The 17,803-nt window shown below is 49.1% G+C and overlaps 1 protein-coding gene across 1 annotated transcript in view; it reads left to right on the top strand.

The window, feature by feature from the left end:
- Nucleotides 1–2,559: 2,559 nt before the first annotated feature.
- PIGR (polymeric immunoglobulin receptor) overlaps nt 2,560–17,803 on the top strand; it is a 17,098-nt gene continuing 1,854 nt past the window's right edge. The window contains exons 1-8 of the mRNA XM_035009541.1: nt 2,560–2,677; nt 9,885–9,980; nt 10,726–11,070; nt 12,438–13,091; nt 14,372–14,704; nt 15,286–15,609; nt 16,479–16,644; nt 17,014–17,135. Coding sequence (XP_034865432.1) covers nt 9,938–9,980; nt 10,726–11,070; nt 12,438–13,091; nt 14,372–14,704; nt 15,286–15,609; nt 16,479–16,644; nt 17,014–17,135 — 1,987 coding nt within the window. The 5' untranslated portion in view covers nt 2,560–2,677; nt 9,885–9,937. The remainder of the gene's footprint in view (nt 2,678–9,884; nt 9,981–10,725; nt 11,071–12,437; nt 13,092–14,371; nt 14,705–15,285; nt 15,610–16,478; nt 16,645–17,013; nt 17,136–17,803) is intronic.

Below are 17,803 nucleotides of genomic sequence, written 5' to 3'. Positions count from 1 at the left end.
CCTTAGGGCCACTGAGCTCCTGATGGGGAAGCCACAGTGAGAGAGGGGAAGTTGGGTGGCTCTAATCTCACCACTAACATGTGGCTGAGCCCAAAATAAGATGCAGGGTTTTGACTTCCCGACTCTTCCCTACATTCTACTTCTTGTTTTCCCTTTCCCCTAAGCTGGATCAGTAGGCCCGGTGGGCTGTGCATATGTGCGTGTCTGCTAAGATAGTTTTGGGGACTCCTGGGAGCACACACCAGGACGGAATCTAGGAAATTCTCCCCAGTGCAGAATAAGGAAATGGAGTGGGAGATCTCGGGCCCCTGAGGCAGCCTGAGAAGCAACCATTTCATGGATGTGCTTCCCTCCCTCCCTGCAAACATTTATCAAGTTTCTGTCCTAGTATTCAGTCGGCCTCCCTTAACCCCTACTCCAGCCCAGACAACTGGATCCAAGTTATCCCCTGCCATGGGGAAAACAAGTTAACGCGAAACAAGAGAACAAAACCTACAGATATCTGACGATTGTGTTTGAAAGGAGAGAAACATAAGAAGGAAAACCTTTGAAAGGAGCTGTAACCTGGCAGAACCAGGCTTGTCCTATCCCTGTCCCCACACCATCTCCACCTCCCACGGATAGCCACCCTGAACCCGGGCAGGAGAAAGACTGCTTAGCTATTGATGCACCTGTGTGCCCTCCCACTCACCACAGTGGGGCTTATTCTAGGGTTAGAGGTGGGGAGAGGAGGTGGACAATGATGGAGCTGTCCAGAGCGGTTTGGGGGTGCCAGAGCCAGGGGCGACTGCACTTTGCTTGTCCTGTACAGCCCTTCGGTGGTTCACAGTCTTGTTGACATTCACTGCAACTCCAGTAACACAGGAATGATGGGGCCCCCAGAAGGCTACAAGGGGCGTTAGGAAAGAATGAGGGTCTGCTGCACAGGCTTCCCAAAGACATCGGGAGGATGCCGACGAGCCCGACTTACCCTGCCTCCATAAGAAAGGCAATGAAGGGCTAATAGATTGCAAAAGTCCTACCTGAAGGAGCCCAGAAGTAGGGACAAGGAGAACATAGAGTGGACCATAGATAGTCTCCAGATGAGCAGAGACAAGGGCCACTGACCAGCAGGACAAGTCACATCTCCGAAGACAAGGCTATTTCTTGCCCCAGGATGAAGCCAACATAGAACCACGACAAAGCAAGGTCAAAAAAATAGGGCATTCCTTCTTACTGCCTCGACAGTAACGTTGACATAAGCCACCCCCTTGTCCATGCCCCACTTCCCCCAGACTTAACTAAACCCAGAGGAGAGAAGGGAGACAAAAAGGAAGGTAAGTCCCAAATGAGACTGAGTTTTAAATCAGGAGTGAAGTGACGGAGAGCTCGTTGAATTGTACCGAGCTTGCCCGGAAGAGATTAGGTAATTTTATTTTCTAGTATTAGTCAGATTGTGCATTTAGGGTCTGAAATTAAGTTCCGTGCTAGAAAATACAATTTCTTTTCTTGCCATCCAAACCAATAGTTGCAGGCTGATATCCACTCCTGAGTGAGTGGTGAGCTAAAATAAGACTCGGGGCTTTGACCGCCTTGCGTTTTCTGGGATTCCATTTCTCCTTTCCTCCTTCCCCTTCTGGACTTGGCCGGCAGGAGGCTGTAGGGAGAGCCTGGGTCAGTCCTGCACAGGTAGGATGGGGCAGGATTCTGTGGGAGGGGTGTGTGTTGAGGGGTAGGGGGACATATGAGTGTGTGTTGGGGAGTGGGCTTCACTTGTGTGACACGGGACTACTAAGATCATTTGGGGCACCTTTGGGAGTCTTAACTGGATCATCTCCGGGAGACCACCAAGGATGAACTGAGGTAGGGAAGGAGGTTCCCCACCCAGCTCGGCAGATAAGCACCGACTTTGCTATGGCGCAGAGCCTGGGTCCCAACGTGGCTCTGAGGTCCGCCATTTTCTGGGGAGCCCAGAAGCAGCCCGTCTTTAATCCCTGTAGAGAGTAAACTTGGACGAGCCACGGTCCCCCAAGTTCCTGGAAGCACTGGGGCTGGTATAAGGGGACTCTTCAGAAGATGTGTGAAGAGCGGACTTCATCCAGGCTAAGTATCCTAGAAAGTGGGGGGTTCCTGAGAGAGTGGGGAGATGAGGCCAAGGACTGAGCCGCTCCTGCCACCTGTGCTCCATCAAATGCGTATGAACCTCATACCATACCTGGACCAGGGTTTTACGTCTAATATCTGCTATACCCTCAACCCGCAGGTTTGGGATTACTAGCCCTATTTGTCAGATGAAAAGAAATATAAAGATGACTTGCCTAGGATCTTGCAGCTAGAAAAAGGCAGAGTTGGCTCTTCCTGCTTGTACTCTGTGTCTCATCCTGCTGCTGTAATGATGGAGGGTTCCCTGGTAACAGTCTCCCCAAGGTCAAGGGGAGCAAATGGAACCAGTCAGAAAAGCTGGAAGGAAAGGAAGGCAGGGGATCTGTGAGAGTCACGTGCCCCTGGCTGGCCGCCAGGCCTACGGGACAGTGTCCCTTTAAGAGCCCAGGTGTGGGTCAAGCACTGCACACAGTTTCAGTTTGGGCAGCACCATCCAGTGTCCTGCTGACAACTTTTGGAGAGCCCCAGGCTGTGGACCGGCCAGCAGGCTGTGGCCCCGAATCTGAGTTGCCGGGACAGAAGAAAGTGGCTTAAAGTAAGTGCGACTGCTCTGGGATCTACAACGGGATGCCGTCTGGGAAGGGCCTGGGATGGTGGCTCAGGCAAACTTCTACATTCACAGCTTCCAGCCTGCAGACGGTGGGGTGAGGAGGACAAGGGCCACAGCCTGTGTGGCTGAGCATGTGGTCGGGGAGCAGAGGTCCATGGCCCAGAGAGATGAGCAAGGGCGCACGTGTGTGTGGAAACCCCCACCCCTTTTCTGTGAAATATCAGCCGGTGGGAAGAAGGAACATCTCTGGTCAGCATATGTACTTTTTCTCCTAAGTTCGTCCCCTGAATTCCCGACTGACTCCTCCATAGTTTAACTGTGTGACCTTAGGCAAGTCACCTCATGGCTCTCTGAGCCTCCGTTTCTTAATCTGTATAATGGGGATCCCAATAATACCTATCACTCAGGTATGTGGGGTTCAAATGAGAAAATATGTGTGAAGTTGCTTTGTAACCTCCAGAGCAACATAAAGATTGTGTGGTGTTTCTCCATTTCGTTCAGTTACTCAAGGACTTAACTGAATACCAGACAGACCTGGGTAAGATAATGCACAGCAAGTCCTCTAGTCTTGGAAGCTTTCCACCTCCGGCTTTCTGGTGAGGGCACCTACAGCCCCTTTACAAGGCTTCAGAGAGGCTCTGGGATCCTTTCCTGTTTGAACCTAGTTTTGATTCAGTTGATTCCTGCCATGCGGAGGCATAATATGTATCATCTTAACACCCTGCCCTCACTAAGGTGGGGAAAACGAGGTCCTCCTGGGGTGAGTAAGGTGGGCAGAGCCCCCTCCCAGGCTCAGACAGCATTCCGAGTCCTGATGCTCCCCCTGGCTCTGCAGCCAGGAGGCCCCTTTCCCTCCACGCTCTCCCCTTGCCCATCCTGACAGCATCGCTAGCCAGCCACGAGACCCTCGTCCATAAGCGCAGCGGCTGCACAAGCTCCATTCCCGGGCCCCCAGCTCCGCTTGCGCCAACTGTCCCAGGCCTGGGGCCAGCCGACCTGCTGGTGGCTTCGCACCAAAGCCTCCACCACTGCTCTCCCCCTTCACTAGGGGGATTACAGGTTCCTGAACATCTGGGGCGGGGATGCGCCCGTTCATGGGTTAGGGTAGAAGGCAGTTATCTGCCCACCCAGAGCCAGCTCTGGAAGTCTTCATCCATCCGTACTTTTCCTTGGCCCTGGATGTGGTGATGTAGCAGAAAGAACAGGGAAGCAGAAGTCAGGAGAGCCACTAGCTCTCTACTCATTAGCTGTCTCTTAGCGCCTCTAGAACCTCTGTGGCTTTATTTTATCAATAATGTGAAGACAGCAAATTCCGTGTTGTGAATTCACTTCCTCCGGGCTTTCACAGCATCATCTCGTTCCCGCCTGAACTAAATCTAGGAAGTAGGCAAGGAGGGTATCATAATCCCATCTATAGGTGAGGAAACGAATCCTCCATGAGTTCCTGTGAGTGGTATAAAGTCACCCAGCAAGTGTGAACAATGACATTTTGGTACATCCATTTTGACAGGGTCATGGGGGACCTTTTGACATCGCCTAAAAAACCAAACTACCCAACTTAAAAAAAAGTAATGTTATCCACGCATGTGCTCGGCAGGGGCCCTCCTCAACTGTGTCTTGCCCTCTCTCTGGGTGGACTGCGGCGGGGATCCCAAAGTCCCTGGCATTGACCATGTAGAAAGAAGCTTTGGAGGCAATGTGTCCAGTTACAGGAATCAAACATAACATCCCTTACACATGGTATGGGCTACATAAATAGCAGCTATTATTTTTTTTTTCAGGAAGAAATTTCTCTGTTGGCGCCTACCTCTGGGTTCAGGTGTCTCTTTACAGGAACTATCTTTCCTGTGAAAAGTGAAGAGGAGGAAATTGGAGTAACTTCTCTAAGAGTGGCTTTCCTGCTCCCTCCTCTACTGACTTCTTCCTCTCAATTTCAAGACCCACCTAGTACAGCATAGCCTCTGCTCTTGGTCCAGAGTACCTGAATTTGAATCCCATGGCAGTCACTTACCAGCTTTGTAACCCTGGGCAGATTTCTTACTCCTCTGTGCCTCAATTGTCTCATCGGTGAAATGAGTTTGCCCATTTTATTCTCTCCTAGGGTGGCTGCAAAGATTAAGTGAGGTAAACACATGCAAAGCACTTGAAAATAACTCCATATGTGCTAGCTATAATTATATCTCCCACTTCCAACCTACTCTCCTCTTCCAGACCATGCTGGTCTAATCTGAGTAGCTCACTCCCAGTCCTCAAAGGATGCCCAGTGAACAGACTTCTATTCTCCTCTCACTATAGGACAGGAAAAAGAGAAGACTGTGCTCATTTTAGAGAGGAGATGGGAAAGGAACTAACATTTTTTAAGCTGACAACATCCTAAGGACTTTACATATGTTGTTTCATTTAATCCTTTATAGCGATTTTCTATACTAGGTACAATTGTCTCTAGTTTACAAATGACGACTTGAGGCTCGAAGAGTTTAAATATCCTGCTCCCAAATCACACAGCCCCCAAGTGAGAGACCTGATAACCAAGCGGTGGAGCCCATACTCTGTGCCACTCTCCAAGTGCACAGCAACCATGAAAGTCAAGTGCACAGACCCCCACTCCCTTGTGCTTAATGATTGTAACCTTCTACATTGGGAAGGGCTCTTTATACTATTTAAGTACTTCCATATGCATATCCCAGTATCCCCTCCATATTCCCCATCCCACAGAAGCCCTTCTCTCTAGAAGACTCAGGGACTATGATGCTCATTTTACAGATGAAGTTGTTGAGCCAATGTATTTTGCCCAAGTGATACAGCTCTTCCGCTAGCCTGTAACAGAGAAGGACTCAGGACCTCTGGGTTCTCTTCCATCCTCTGGGTTCCTCTTCATGCAACTGCCCCCTGGCATGCCCAAAACCGAGAAGGCATTTGGCAAAGTGAAAGGAATCAGCCCTGACTTTGCCCTTCCCAGAGAGGGGATAGAGATGGAACCATTTCCAATCCCACTTGACTTTGCTGAGCATCTGGTCCTTGCCAGATGCTCTCATGCAAGCCCCTCTGGGTTGTAGAGACCGATCTCCGTTGGCCTCTGCCTTCCAGGAGCGAGCCATTTGGCTAAGTGGATGAAATAAGTATCTACATATCAAGGTAGAATGTGATGGAATCAATAACAAGGTTCTAAGTTTTTGCAGAAAGGTCATCTGGAAATCCACGAAGCTTATTCCCAGAGTTTCATGGAGCTGGTTTTTCAAATGCGTAGTTTCTGCTTAAATTTTGCATTAATGCAGACCATTTTTGACAGGGATAGGATTAGAAAGTCTTGGATCTTTTTAGGTCATACATTCTTCAGACCCCTTGACTGTTCTTTCTCCATCTTCTTGCCCTCTAGAATTCTTATTCCCTTCCCCCAACATTGCCTTTACTTGGAGACTCTCCCACACTCCAGGACTTACATAAACTACATAAACTCTCCTAAGCTCCCACTTGTCATTTCAAGTCTGAGGTCCTTCCAAACCACCCAGACTGCTCTCCCTCCCTTAGTGATAATGCAATTTCCGGGATCACTCTGGTATGTGCTCTGCTCCTGCACCCAAGGGAGATAGAAGGGATAGTCCCAGATGGACTCAGGCAGTGTCTCTTTCTCTCAGGAGATAGCCCCGACCCCAGCCAGGCGAGCTGCTCCCTACTCTTCTGAGCTCCAAATTTCTTTCTCCTCCAAGTTCACACTCACAGGAAGATGTCAGAAACTGCCAACTTGGCTTCAAGTCCCTGTAGTGCGTGCTCTCTGTCCTCTCTGAAGCCCCTGGGGCTGTGAGGCCCTGACCGACCCTCTGCTGGGTACCAAACAGATGACGAGCTCAGAGTGGCTAAAGGCCATGGTTCACCAGCAGCCATGCTAGGACTTGGTCCAGGAGATCCCTCTCCCTCTGAATAAAAAAGGAAACTATAGATTCGATGGACAAAGGTTTGGATTCCAACCTAGTAGAGCTGAAGTTCAGTCACTCTAACCGAAGGAGAGACAGGTAGGTTAACTTTATAAGGTGATAAACTCTATTCTCCAGCACAACCTAAACCTGCCCCAACCCACAATTGTGTGGACATGTTATAAATGTGTCAGAGATAGTAACTTGGTAACATGAGAGTGATTTAAAATATCCCAGCCTAGCTGGGAAGAAGAACAAGTCCTGTTTTAAGGACAAGAAAAAGTGACTTCATGCATGTCATCTTAGCCTATGTAGATTCCAAAAAAACAGGTCCCTCTGCTCAACTAAGGAGTGATAATAAGGCAGTGGTCTGATTCTGCTGTGGATTCTTGGGGCCAAGAATTTCTCTAACCTTTAGCTCTCTCATCTACAACATGAAGATAATTATATCTACCTCTCCGGGTTGCTGTGATGATGGATGAAGTCATGTAAGAAAAGCATTTAGCAAAGCATCTGGTGCCCTAGTAGGTGCCCAATAAATATTATGCTCTTTCCTTAAGCAAATTGTTTAAACCAGCTCCAACCACCATGGACTGGGGCCTCCCTGAGACCTGAATTTCCCAGGTTTGGGAGAAAAGTCTGGTTTTGAGAGGAAAGATCTCTATTGATTTTCAAAGCCCGGGGTCCTTTCAGCTGCTAGCAGAGAAATTGTGCTTCAAGTTTAGCTTTGGACAAAGAAGATTTCCTGCTTCTGAGAGTGGGGGTGCTCTTGCCCTCCCACCATCTCCCTTGTGATCAGACTCTGTGCTCCTCACCAAGGTCACGCCCTGCCAGGTTTGCCCTTCCAGCTGTGCACACCTGATGCTCTCATCCCTGGCCCCTGGCTGTGCCAAGGCTAACAGGTCCATGTGCGTGTCCTCTCCCCAGGTAAGCACTCACAGCCATGTAAGCATGTCACAAATGAGAGGAAGCCTGAGCCAGAAGTTGGGACCCCCACTTGGGAAAAGCAGGCATCTGCCTCTCTGTAACCCAGAGCAAATCACTTTTATCAGTCCCGAGGAGGTACCCATTCCTGTCTCACAGAAATATTAGGGAACTTGCTTATCTAAAGGTGAGAATAGGAACCAGAACTGCTGGCTTGGCTCTTAAAAGCATGTGGCATTTTGTCCCTGCCCCCAAGGCCCAATTTGCCCAGGATAATTTCCTTGGGACTCTGCAGCCAGCCCATCCCAAGTCTTCCAGAGGAGACAGACTTCCCAGCCTTCTGACACCTAGTCCCACCTGGAAGTCTCTCTCATGGTGACCCATAGCAACCACTCAGGTGGTTCCTCTAGCCAGCATCTCCTGACTGCATCCAGTTTGGGGCTGACGTTGGCATTTGGCTAAGAACCTACCCCAGAAGTTAACCATTGGGCTGGTTTGAAAGGTCTGGGGCAATTAACTGGAATCAAGAGAACCTCAAGCTGCCACCTGACACCCATACCTGTCCTCCCCTTTCCAAACCCACTTCCCTTACTCTTCCAAAGAACTGGAGAAACAGAATACCTTTATCTGCACAAGGAAATGAAAAGGTTCCTTGCTGGGGAACTCCCCCCCGGAAAAGAAATAACCAAGATAAACAGCTCTATTGCCTTTGGCTCAAGCTAATGAAGGGAGTCTCTGGGAGTGGGGTCAGGGGCCAAGGTGGTAAGGGGAGCCTGGGAGATCCTTCTCTGGTCTCCCTAGTGCTTAGAGCTTCCTTATCTTTATAGGTGCTCGTTACTGCCCTGTGCTTATTGACATGGTTTTCTCCCTTAACGCTCTCATTGTCAAATCCACTCCAGAGGTTAAAGCCTACAGAAGTTCGTGGGAAAGTGGGGCTCCTCTGTCTACTTCTTTCATCCTCTGGGCTGCAGTTTGGATCCTAAGGACAGCGGTGGTAAGGCTGAGCCCTGGGACCCTCAAACTTCAACCCCCCCACCCCACTCCAGCCCAAGGCTACATCCACAGACATGACGAGGTTTACCAGCAGCAGACCCTCCAAGGGACCTTATTTTGGATTCTCCAGCTTCCTCTGCCCTGAATCATAAGGCAGGATAATAAGTCACAATACCTACATTTTATTTTATTTTATTTTTTAAAGATTTGATTTATTTGACAGAGAGAGACACAGTGAGAGAGGGAACACAAGCAGGGGGAGTGGGAGAGGGAGAAGCAGGCTCCCCACGGAGCAAGGAGCCTGATGCGGGGCTCAATCCCAGGACCCTGGGATCATGACCTGAGCCAAAGGCAGCTGCTTAATGACTGAGCCACCCAGGCGCCCCATCACAATATCTACATTTTAAACCCTGACCCTATAACCAAGTCTCTGGGAAATCTTGGGCCTATCACTCAGCAGCATCTCAAGATCTTGATTTTCTTAACCATAAGATGGTTGTAATTATATCCATTCTGTCTTAGTTAAAGGGAAGTTATAAAGCTCCAGTAAAGCATAAATGACAATGCTAAGCAGTGGGGGCTCTATAAGTGACAAGAATGAGCACAGGGCTAAGCCTGCTGCTGGGTTTGAGGTGCGACCCAGTGCATTGGGAGAAGGCAAAGAGCTTGGATTGTGGAGTCAGCCAAGTTTGGGTTCCAATCTTGCCCATCTCCCCCACCTCACCCTGCCCACCCAGACACTTAATTCCCATATGACCTTAAGAAAGCACTTAGCTTTAAGCTTTTGTTTCTTCCTATGTAAAATGTGGGGAAGAACAACCACTTCAGAGTGGGATATTAAGTTTAAATAATACATGTACATTATTTAACACAGTGCCTGGAAGGAGATCATGGTAAGAGACCATCATTGTGACATTTACAACTTTAATCCTTATCAGGCCTTCTCTGTGGGTCTCAGTTTGTTCATATGAACACACCATAAAGTATGCCAGGGATATAGGGAGGGCAGCTGAAACAGAGATGGGGCCACTTGTTGGTATAACCCATCATCCAGCGAGCTGTTCCTGAGATCTTACAGACCATGCCGCCCAGATGGGGACACAGGAAAAAGGGCACCTGCGTCCTTACCTCAAGGAACGTGCAGCTTAGTTGAGAAGACAAATATCTACTTACAACTATTAAGGAATAAAAAGCACTGTGGAATAGTGGGAATTTGAACTATAATGGGAAAGGTGGAGCCATTCATTCTTTCAACAGGCTTTTTGTTAGTTACTAGAAGTACAAAACCAAACAGGTGGTACAGGAACTCTAAGGCCAGCTAGCCTTGGAAAACACCAAGCTTTATCCTTTCTATTGTCTTTCAGCCTCCTGCAAAGAAGTTGGCCTGGGTGGAACAGCCCCTCGAGAGCCACTAGCGATGGGACTCCTCTTCCTCACCTGCCTGCTGGCTGTCTTTCCAGGTGCGTCTGTCAGGACCCAGCCCACCCCTCCAGGACCCAGTTCCCTGGGAACACTGAAATCAGGCCTATCCCCAGGGATGCCACTCTCAAAACTTGCACTGCCTCAAGGAGGAGTCACAAAGATGATGCTGAAAGGTCACATCTGAAAAAAAAAAAAACCATGGTGACCAAGTGTTGGGGGTCGGGAACAGGAATGGCAATCCCTCTTTTCAAGGCCAGGAGTCTGGTTAAAGGTCTTCACCAGAAGGAAAAAAAAAAAAAAAGACCTTGACCTCAAACCAGACATCCCTATGAGTGGCTATGGGGTTTTGAAGAAATGGCTTATCCTTCTTGGCTCTCAATATTTTTATCTGGAAAAAAAAAAAAAAGAATCTACAAAGTGTTTTTAGAAATATAAGAAAATGCTAGATAACAAATGCAATGGTGTAGCACCCCACAAAGTGACTTTTTTTTAATGGACAAGGATATCATGAAATAAGTTTGACGTTCCATTGTCCTTAAAGTGGTGATCTTTAATGAGTGACAGTTAGATGTAATAATGATTAATCAATCATTTTACCCAATCGCAGCAAATCATGCAGCATTGTCCAGCAGCAATTGTCCCGCTAGAGTACATAACAACTAATCCACAGAAGGCACATGTGTCAGGCGCAAGATTTCATCTCCTCGGGGGAGGCCCTCGGGATCCTTTCAGCAGGCTTTACCTGCCAGGGCCTCCGAAAACCTCTGTCTTTTGTCCCCACAGTGGTCTCCATGAAGAGTCCCATATTCGGTCCTCAGGAAGTGAGCAGTGTGGAAGGTGGCTCAACATCCATCACATGCTACTACCCAGACTCCTCCGTCAACCGGCATACCCGGAAGTACTGGTGCCGGCAGGGAGCCAAGGGCCGCTGCACGACACTCATCTCTTCGGAGGGCTACGTGTCCAAGGATTATGAGGGCAGAGCCAACCTCACCAACTTCCCAGAGAACAACATATTTGTGGTGAACATTGGCCATCTCACCCGGGATGACTCTGGGCGCTACAAGTGTGGTCTGGGCATTAGTAGCCGAGGCCTGTCCTTTGATGTGAGCCTGGAGGTCAGCCGTGGTAAGAATCCAGGCTCCCTGGGCTCCTTTGGGAAAGTGAGAGGGACTCATCACAGCTGTCATGGGAGGGCTTGAGGAAGAATTTCCTGAGAGGGAAGAGTGTTTGGGCATGGGGTGGGGAAGGCTGTGAGTTCTCTTTCCAGAGGCAAGGACTTTTCATAATAGAACGTGGAAGTGAGACAGATGGGACCCTTGGGGGTGGTGGGCACTCTTTCTAGGTCTCCAGGGCCTATGACATTTGAGGGTTTTACTAGGGCAGTTGCTTAGAAGAGCGTCAGGAGAACGAGTTCTCTCACTGTGTGTGTGTTGCATGTGGGGCGAGAAGTCTTTGAGCTGAGGGAGACAGAAAAGGCAGGGAAAGATTTATAGGGACCCTTAAATCACTTCAGATCAAGACCTTAAGGTCACCAGAGGGCTTCTTTCAAAATGCATTTTTGGCCTGGGATCCATTAGTCCTCATCATAGATGAAATGATCAGTTCTTGCCCCAAGACCAGGGCCCTGGAGGAGTGGGCCACTGAATAAGCCTGTTCTAGTTAAGAGAAGAGAAAAATAGGAAAGATCTTTCTGACAAGGGTTCAATAACAAAGGGCATTTCAGATAATTAAGGGAAATTAAGAGGGAAAGAGGTCTTAAGGGAGGAAAACTGGAGGGGTTCTCAAAGATATGTCTCAAAAACATTCCCCTGGGATATGCCTGGGTGCTATCTGTGGACTGAATAAAGACTTCATTCAGGTGGTCATGGAGAGTCAGAAAAGGGAAGAATTTTAAGAGCCGAGGAGAACTTGGAGTTGATCCTATACAGGATGTCTGAAAGAACACTGGAGACATTGGGTATACAGCCTCTGATTAAACACTTGAAATGGCAGAAATTCATTACTTTACAAAGCAGCTCTTTCCATATTTGGACTGTTGCAAATTTTAGAAACTTCTATCACAATGCACTGAAATCCATCACCCTATACTTACATTCATTCTGCTTATTTCGACACACATTAATTTGGGCGCCTACTATGTATAGGCCTTGTGCTAGGCACAACATGGGGAACCATACATGTGTAAAGCATGTCTTTGCTCTCAAGGGACTTCCAGGCTGTGGGGAACATAATTAACTCTAGGCAAGATCAGATGTAATAAGAGATACAGATGTAAGTGTCAAGAGAGCACAGAGGCAGAAGAGATTAGTGCCAGCTGGGGGAGAGCTTCACGGAGGAGACAGCAGTAAGGCTGGTCCTTGGAAGAGATATTCTGACAGTGTCCTTCTTGGAAGGAGGGCAATGAAGGGGATAGGCACAGCCAGACCCTCACTGGTAATACTGAATAGCCCTCTGTTGCAAGAAAGTGAAATCACCCGCCCCTTATCCTGCAGGTCCTGGGCTCCAAAATGACACTGAAGTCTACGTTGCTGACTTGGGCGGAATAGTGACCATCAATTGCCCCTTCAAGTTGGAGAATTCTGAGAAGAGGAAGTCTGTTTGCAAGAAGACAGGCCAGGTCTGTGTTCTAGTCGTTGACTCCAAAGAGCAGGTGCACCCCGACTATGAGGGCAGAGCAGAGATCTTTATTCTGGGTACCAACCAATTAGTGTTCAGTTTCATTATCAAGCGACTCCAGCTCAGCGATGCTGGGATGTACGTCTGCCAGACCGGGGATGATTCCGATGGTGATAAGAGCAACGTGGACCTCCAAGTGCTGAAGCCTGAGCCTGAACTGCTTTATGGAGATCTGAGGGGCTCCGTGACCTTTGATTGTGCCCTGGGCTCCGAGGTGAAAGATACGGCCAAATTTCTGTGCCGGATAAGCAATGGGGAAGACTGTGATGTGGTCATCAACACCCTGGGGAAGAAGGCTCAGGTTTTTGAGGGCAGAATCCTGCTCACTCTCAAGGATAACGGCTTCTTCAGTGTGCATATCACCAACCTGAGGAAAGAGGATTCAGGGTACTACCTCTGTGGAGCCGACTCTGATGGCCAGCTTCACAAAGGCTGGCCCATCCAGGCCTGGCAACTCTTTGTCAATGAAGGTGAGACCTGAGATGGGGAGGGGAAGAGGTGTGTCAGCCCAGCAGGTGGGCGCCTGGCTCATACCCTATGAGTCTATCCAATATCCATCAGTCAGTCAGCGTCATCTGCTCTCCATTGAGCCCTGAGCTGCCTGCTATGTGGACAGCTGGACAGGAGAGCTAGAAAACACAGCTTCAGCCTTGTGTTATCTACTAATTCTTCTCTGTCAAAGGCCTTTTGATGGCTGTCCCTGATTAACAAGAAGGAGAGCGAAGCTCCTCATTGAGGCAAGGCCCGCAGATTGTTTGGGTCTCAGAGAGCCATGGTGAAGACTTAGCCTGGAATCCCAGTGCCATGGCAGGGCTTGCAAGGGCCACCTGTCCCTTCTCCCTGTCTTTCGAGCAGGATGGCACTTCATCCCCTCATACTGAAATGGGAGAAATGTTGGCTTATCTTCATGTCAGCTCTCTCCCAGGAAAACAATGCCCCAGCCTCTAACTTTCCCCCTCAACATCTCATAGGGTTATTTGTTATTCTGCCATCTGGCCTACTCAGCTCTGGTTTGGCAAGTCAGCAAGGTGGTGAAATCATTAAATCCCCGCTCCCCCCCTCACCTGGGAGCACCCTGCAGAGAGTTACCCTCATGAGAAACAGCAAACCAGTACTTGCAGTTCAATGTCACCTGTGACATTTCCTTAAGGGGCTCACATTCCCTACGTGTCACTTTTATATCCAGCTCAGACCTCACCACATTCCTCAGCATCTTCAGTTGTCCAGTGCTCCCACTGGACGTCAGCTTTAGTTTTTTGGAGAATGGCCATCTTTTTTTTCTTTTTTTTTTTTCCCTGAGATGGCCCTCAGAGTTGTCAACAAGTAAACCTTCTGTGCTACATAGTTCATATTTTAAATCATACCATCTTAAATATATTTTCTTAATTTGGAGAAAAACCATCTGGCCATTTTTATGGGATGAGCTAATAAACAGACAAAAACTTTTTATAGAGAGATTTCATAAGAAGCCCAAGGAGAAGAACTGATAGTGTCTCCTTAAACTCCTTCCATTCTCTGCCCAGAATAAGGTGTGGAAAGGAAACAAGATGCCCACACTAGTGGTGAAGGTCCCTGGAGTCTGGTTGGATGTCTCCAGCTACAGGCTCTGTGACATTAGAAAGGTCTTTCTCATTCTCTAAGGAGAGTGAGGTAAATAGTCTAAACCTCACTCTCTGCCCTCGCTGAGACCATGGGCAAGAGGTTGCCCAGACCATGTTGCTGATGTTCCATTCCCTCTCTGTACTTCTAGAGACCATAATTCCCAAGAGTCCCTCTGTGGTGAAAGGTGTGGTTGGAGGCTCTGTGGCAGTGTTCTGCCCCTACAACCCTAAGGAAGCAAACAGCCTGAAGTACTGGTGTCGCTGGGAAGACACTCAAAATGGCCGCTGCCAACCCCTGGTGGAGAGTGACGGGCTGGTTCAGGAGCAGTACGAGGGGAGGCTCATGCTGCATGAAGAGCCAGGCAATGGCACCTACACGGTCATACTCAACCAGCTCACCACTGAGGATGCTGGCTTCTACTGGTGTCTGACTAATGGCGATCATCGCTGGAGGTCCACGGTGGAGCTCAAGATTGTCGAAGGTAAGAGCTGAACTGGGACAAGAGGGAGGGGAGGCAGCCCCAGGAGCCATCAGTCAGCAGCGACATCCCCCTCAGCCACTCTTCCTCTTGTCTCATCCCATGCTGATGGAACAGACCTCAGGAGAGAGCCCACCTACCGAGACATCATGTCTTCATAACTATAACAAGCACCCTTTCCTGTGCATACCCCACACTCTCCAAACTACCACATGTAGCACCTCTTATTCTTGATAAAGAATATTGGCCTCTTTGACAGTATATATGCCATCAGCTGAAGTAGAGTGCAGCTCTTTGTATTGCGTCTAGAAGAGAAGAGAAGAGAAGATCAAGGAAAGCAAACTGAGGTCAATGTGTAAGAGTCTATGTTTTATGATAGACTAGATTAATGCAGGAGGATCACCAATAATAATTATTACACAGGCACGTAATTACATACTTTATGTATTCAGTATAATGTATTTACTTATAATGCTATCCAGAGAGGAAATGGGCCATGGATAAAGATCCCCACCACAGTCACTTCCCTGCAGTATCACCAATGCCAACTTGTGTGCCCATCTCTCCCTCCCTCCCTGCTCCAGGAGAACCAGGCCTCAAGGCACCCAAGAATGCCACTGCTTGGGTGGGAGAGACCTTCAAGCTCTCCTGCCAATTCCCATGCAAATACTACTCCTATGAGAAATACTGGTGCAAGTGGAGTAACAAAGTTTGCAAAACTCTGCCCAGCCAAGCTGAAGGGCCCAGCCAGGCCTTCGTGAACTGCGACCAGAAGAGCCAGATCATTTCCATGACCCTGAACCAAGTCTCCAAGGCGGATGAAGGCTGGTACTGGTGCGGGGTGAAGGATGGCCTCCGATACGGAGAGACCATGGCTGTCTATGTGGCAGTCGAGGAGAGGGTAAAGGGTAAGTCTCTGAGGTCTATGTCCCCTGGGGACACCAGAGAAGGTTCCTGCCTACCAGCTCCTCCATCAGAGGTGGCCCCCAGGTTTGGCTCTAAGAGACTGGAGGCAGGCGAGATTTAGCCTCTATCTAGTCTCATTGAGCCTTCTACAAGGAACATGCAAACCGGGAAAAAAAAAAAAAAGTGGGTTTGTCATATAACCGCAGCTTCAAGACAAGTCCTATAGTTGCCCCTTCAGGCTATTTTGAAGCCCTTTCTATAAGTGAGATCTTCTACCTGGTGAAATTTCGAAGTCACTATCACATGCAATATACTCTACTAAAGCCTGCTCTCAAAGGAGGGCCAGATATCTTCATGTATAAGATCTGATAAAGGAAATTAAGGCAAATTCTTCTAGCCTGCTTGCATTTTAAGTCTCTTTTTAAAATGTCACATGGAGTGTTTTATCCCTAGTGAGGGTATTATAGTCCCTTTAGAAATCCTACTGTGCAGTGGTCCCACCCGTCTGGTTCACTGAAGGACCCATTGCCAAGCTACCACCAGGGGGCAGCACGATTGCACCCAGCCCTTCCGTCAGGAGACCTGGGGCAGGGTTTCCAAAGCTGAGAAAAATCTCCCTATCTCCAAATGATGGGTCAGCCCCTATGCAGAGCTAGATCTATGCCATGGAGCCTTGTAGGTGGAAATGAATTTGGTATGAACGGGACAGAGATCATCTATTTCTAGTGTTATCGTGGACTCGCCTCCTACAGCCTTGAGATCTCACCCTGACCCTGTGATTGCTAATGAAGTCCCACCCTTCTGATCGCCTAATCTCAAGGAGTGAAAACATAGAAAGAACAATAATCCAGCCCCGCTTGTCTTTCTCCAGGGTCCCAAGATGTCAGCCAAGTGGATGCTGCTCCTGGCGAAGAGTCAAGCGTCAGGGAGGTTGAGAGCAAAGTCATTCAGAATCCCAGGCTTTTTGTGGATGACAACACAGTCAAGGATACCGGAGACCCTGCAGATGGGGGCAGAGCATCCGCAGACACCAGCAGGTGAGGGAGAATATCCCAGAGGACAAGGATCTGAGCTTGGGCCGTGGGGAGCCCAGAGGAGAGCCTGTCCTCCTCTCACTAGGGGGGCAGGCCTCACTGCCTTGGCTTGTGCTCAGGAGGGGCCAGTGCTGCTCTCGGCCCTTCTCCTGCGGCTGGGGTGGTGTCCACCATTCAGTTCAATTTCCCAGGCCTGGGATGCAGAAAAGGCCCAGTCCTTGCCTTTGCCATGTCTGGGAAGGCTCCTTAGAAGAGTAGAGTTAGGGGGCTGTATCAAGAAGAGGGAAAGAAAGAGCTAACAGGACCCAACCTGCTGGCACATCCTGGGACCCCAGGCTTCCCTTCCAGTGACTAACTCAGTCCTTCTTCCAGCTCTGAGGGACAAAGTGGGACCTCCAAAGTGCTTGTCTCCACCCTGGTGCCCCTGGGCCTGGTGCTGGCAGTGGGGGCCGTAGTCGTGGCGGTGCTCAGAGCACGGCACAGGAAGAATGTTGGTGAGTGCCTGGGATGCCCCTACCCGCCCCCCCAACCCTGAGCCCTTGGACCTCAGTGGGGGGCTTAGCTGCCCTTAGTGTGGGGTTGCCGTGGTCCCTTCTCTTTCATAGGTTCTTTGAGAAAGGGTTCTGGGAAACCCAAAACTCACATTAAGTGCTCCTGTCTCTGGAAGGCCACCTGTGATGGCTCAGGGTCCAAGTTCAGAGGCAGGACTGCCAGGATGAGGAGCTCAGGATGCAGGCCTACTTTGAGAACTGGCTGGCTGTGTGACTTTGGGTGTCCCCATTTCATGCCTCAATTTCCTCAGGGCTCAAGGCTGGGATAATAGTAAACGCCTCACAGGGCTGATGTGAGAAGAGAACGAGGCACTGTGCCTTGAAAGGTCAGAGGTTGTTGGGGGCACCTGGGTGGCGCAGTCGGTTGAGCATCTGACTCTTGGTTTTGGCTCAGGTCATGATCTCAGGGTCGTGAGATCAAGCCCCATATCGGGCTCTGCTCTCAGTGGGGAATCGGCTTCTCTCCCTCTCTCTCCCTCTCCCTGTGTCCCTTCCCCTGCTCTCTCTCTCTCTCTCTCAAATAAATAAATAAATCTAAAAGAAAAAGAAAGAAAGAAAGAAAGAAAGAAAGAAAGAAAGAAAGAAAGAAAGAAAGAAAGAAAGAAAGAAAG

This window comes from Mirounga leonina, unplaced genomic scaffold (assembly GCF_011800145.1).
Source record: "Mirounga leonina isolate KUSES-001 unplaced genomic scaffold, KU_Mleo_1.0 Mir_154, whole genome shotgun sequence".
Taxonomy (NCBI): Eukaryota; Metazoa; Chordata; class Mammalia; order Carnivora; family Phocidae; genus Mirounga; species Mirounga leonina.
The sequence above is the reverse complement of the archived record's forward strand: the minus strand, read 5'-3'. Positions and strand labels throughout refer to the sequence as shown.